We start from the raw sequence: 3992 nt of genomic DNA, 5'->3' as shown, positions 1-3992 counted from the left end.
ACAGGATAAGGTAAGATGGGCTTTATAGAAAGCCATAGTAATAAAATCATAAGCTATAGAAGGTAGATAGCTAGGTGGAAATGCTCCAATGCCTTTTCCAGAGAATATCTAAAATCAACAATCAGAATCAACAACAGGACGAGCTTGTGCACTCCTGTGCAACGGTCAGCTTATTTTTTCTCCTTCATATCTCTTGGGAAAACCCCTATCTATTTTTCATTTCCGTGTGGTAACTGGGTGTAAGAATTTAGCTGGAATTAATTATACGATCATATAAGTATTTTTATATGGATTACGTAGGCTTTCAGTTGTGTTTCTCTGAGGGCACTTCCAAGTTAAGAATTCTTGTTATGATGCTGGTTTGTTAGAAATGTGTGCCCAGACTGGAAACAGTAAATTCAGGAGGTACGTTGCTGCTGTAAAGAACAGGATCAGCTACTCAGAAGAACAGATCGAGCCTTCAAAGCTGCGAAGTTGCATTCCAAGGAAGGGTCTGTGTTATCTGCACACCATGAATTATGCCCATGTCTTCAAGTTACCACGTTTCCCTTCTCAATTATAAAGCAATTCTCTATTTTGGAATCCCCTATTAGTGTCTAAGCATGCTCACACTTTCTTTAATCAACATTCTAGAGAAGACCTATGTAATGTTGGGGTTCCTGTTTCTGGCCTGCCTGGGTGGGAGTGACTCGTTGTAACCTGCTAGCTTTGGAACTAAGATGATCCTTCAGATTCTCTCCAGTTGCTGGCGTTTCTTTGGGGGAGCTTTTCACTACATTTGCCCACCAGAAAAAAACTATGTCCAGCTAAGGGGTGATTGTGTGTGTAAAAAAAATCAGTATGGTGGCTGCACCATACAATCAAAGCTCTGCTCTACTTCTATGTGCATTGCATGTGCGATGCACATTAAAAAAAAGCAAGACTTCAATGGTATGGACACAGCCGCCATCTTGACTTTGTTGACACCCCCTCCCCATGCACGCTCCTGGTCCAGTTCAGTATCTCTTAACAGGAGCCGTTGAATATATCAATTTTCTCCCTCCCATAGAGTTCAGCAAGCACCTTCTGTAGTTTCTCCAAGCTCCATTCTTTTACTTCATTCTCACTGTTTTTTGCAATGGCCGCCCATGAAGTCCTCCTCTCCTTATCCTTCACACAGCATGCTGCAGACCAGATGTGGCTGGGTTTATTGACCCGGTGATCCAAGAGGTACTCCTTTCCAGGAACAACCCCCACAATGACGTACATATCATGGCAAGCCTGAGCTTCTTTTCTGATCCGATTCTCAAAGCTTGCCCAGGCATCCTGGTTGAGTTTGCTGAACTGAGGCACAATGTTAGTCAAGGTGGAAGTTGCAGCTCGACTGTCTTCATCAGGTTGATGGCCCACTGGGTTCAAGTGTCCCCTTTCAATATTTAAGGAATGGGCATAATCTCCATAAGTGGCCTGGCTCTTTTTTATCATATCAGCAGGAATGTTGGCTTGATGCTCATCTTCCATGCTCTTGCCTAAAGTGAGATCTACAAGCTGGAAAACAAATGGAACGGAGTTAGCCGCTCACAGGAAACATGAACGGGGGTGGGGGGGGAGAAGGATGACTAGATAGATAGATAGATAGATAGATAGATAGATAGATAGATAGATAGATAGATGATAGATAGAGACGGAGATATAGGTAGATGATAGATCTCAGTCAGAATCTGCCTTCCTATAATGTAAGATCAAACCAGCATATACATATTAGGCAGATCTTGGCTGCATTTACGCACATTTAATTAGGTCAGGTAAAGACCTAATGGGCAAAGCTTGGCTGGTTTCAGTCTTGACAGGGTCTCTCTCCCTCTGTCTCTTTAAACCTGTTGTCTGTGTAGCATTTAATCATGTGTGAAGCCCAAAACTAGATTAATTTAGTTACCAAGTTAAGCATTTCATGATAGCAAAGCTTTTTGTGGTAGATATTCTCCTAACAGAGAGAGAGAGAGAGCAGATGTGCGATTGGAAGAATTTAGTTGTCACAGCCTCTCTTCTCCTCTTGCAATTGCCCATTATGCAGAGTGGTACCAGCCCAGCTCAGGTGATAGCACATATATGACCTTGAAAAACCTAAGCAGGATCAGAACCAGTTAGCACATTGGAGAGGAGGCTATACGAAAATCCCAGGGAACCAGACTGAGAAATCCAAAATATATCCTGGAAGACAGCAAGGGCAAAGCAGTCACATATTGTTGGCAAGAAAACTCTACGGATGGAGTCATGAAGCATCAACACCTAGCCAACTTTGGATGAGCTAAAACAAAAAAAAAGTTAAGTATTATTGGCCCCAGTTAGATAACCCAGTTAGACCCATTTCAGGGATGTAGCCTAGCCTGGGAAGTCAAACCACCCAAAATAATGCATTGCAACTTGTGAACATTTGCCAAAAAGGAATAGAAGTCACCAGGAGATCTGGGATAAAGTCCATGGGTCAGCAAAAGCTCTTGCAGGCTGGAAATATGATCTCAGCCACAGATTTATCCTATCCATTCCAGAATCTACTCTTTTTTTTCTTTTAACTGTAGGAAAACTAATTCATTTTCTCTGCTACTTCATTATACAAAATTATTTTCTGCTAATTTCATGCTGATGAAATTGGATGATTTCGCATAAAAGTCTTTATCTTACCTAGGGATGAGGCTGAACTATTGTTTTTGCTGAATTACCCTTCAGTTTTTTGGCTTCTCTAAATTTTGTGCTACAGTTTTCTTATGGGAAAAAAAATAAGCATAATGCATATATTAGAGGAAATGTAATATTTTGGAAAAGAGTTACAAAAAAGACATGTTTAGGAAAAGTGCTTGTAAACATAGTGCTGAAGTTCACTGCCAATGAATTTTTATGTGAAGAATAACGCATATGCATTTTCCTGCACACTTTAAAAATAATATTTGAAAAATTGCAGAAAAGGAGAAGGAACTTTGTTTTATCAAAATGTTCTATGCTGCTTTAGACTATTATGACATTCCGCTCGGGCACAAATTGAAGAACAGCACTGGGAAAACGCTGGTTTTTCACACTGGTAGCTCCAGTTTCAACCCCTGTTCCACCTCCAACAGGTTCAGGACAAACGATCTGAAACCTTGGTGCTCAACCCAGTGCTTCCCAACCTGAATTCCCAGAATTCCCCATTGCTGAGAAGGCTGAGAGTTGAAGTCCACACATCTGGAAGTTGCCCGTGTTGGTTAATATTGAACTAGATGGATCAATGGCTAGAAACAATATGAGGCAGACCATCTCTAGGGCTGGACAGGTGAGGAAAGAGCACCCTTACCTGAGGCTCAATCATCCAACCTTGGTACCTGGGACCTTGTCCGGGCTTGCATTTGTAAGCTGAGTAGATGGGGATGCGCTTCTCTCGGTCGTACATGGTGGCAAAACGGTAGGCGTTCTTGTAAAACTGGCAAATCCTTGCAGGGTTGCCTGGCGTCAGAGAATCTCCAGGTGGTAACTTATCCAAAAAGAACTCGAGGCAGTTCTTGAAGTCTTGTACCACTTCAGCCTTTGCTGGCAGGAGAAACGAGGCAACCGGCAGAAGCAGGGGCAGCAGCAACATTGTTGTGAAGCTCTGGGAATTGGAAGGAAGGTGACCATCAAGATCCCCGCCAGATTCCAACTGGGGCAAGGCACTGATTGGGACCATCGGTGGTTTCACACAATACTGCGCAAGAGCCCACTTCCTCCACCATCAGGCCTACTCGGTCATTGACAGGATGACTAGAGTGAGGTCACCATAAGGAGGGAGGGTGCCACTCCTTTCTTTTCTACCCTGTTGCGTGTGCTTTTTTCTTGCTGTTCACGCTCACCCTTTCTGCCCCAGCCCACCCGTCCTAGTTGTACAGCTCGCTTCCCACAACGTCCATAACCAGGTCAGTTAAACATCTACGGCTGCATTCATACAACCTGCAAATGTTGTTAGTTTCAGCCTTGGTTAGCTTTCGTGTGGCTTGATATGTTGT

At 43.1% G+C, this 3992-nt stretch overlaps 1 protein-coding gene across 1 annotated transcript; it reads right to left on the bottom strand.

Annotated features, from left to right (window-relative positions):
• Positions 1–576: 576 nt before the first annotated feature.
• Positions 577–3730, bottom strand: LOC134501187 (endonuclease domain-containing 1 protein-like). The gene is made up of 2 exons (XM_063308795.1): positions 3308–3730; positions 577–1527 (listed from the first exon to the last, which is right to left on the bottom strand). Exons 1-2 carry the CDS (start codon positions 3674–3676, stop codon positions 1006–1008), a joined length of 891 nt encoding a protein of 296 aa, XP_063164865.1. The 5' UTR covers positions 3677–3730; the 3' UTR covers positions 577–1005.
• Between the last annotated feature and the right edge of the window lie 262 nt (positions 3731–3992).

This window comes from Candoia aspera, chromosome 7 (genome assembly GCF_035149785.1).
Source record: "Candoia aspera isolate rCanAsp1 chromosome 7, rCanAsp1.hap2, whole genome shotgun sequence".
In the NCBI taxonomy this organism is placed as follows: Eukaryota; Metazoa; Chordata; class Lepidosauria; order Squamata; family Boidae; genus Candoia; species Candoia aspera.
Note: the sequence above shows the minus strand (reverse complement) of the source record. Positions and strands in the feature narration are given on the sequence as shown.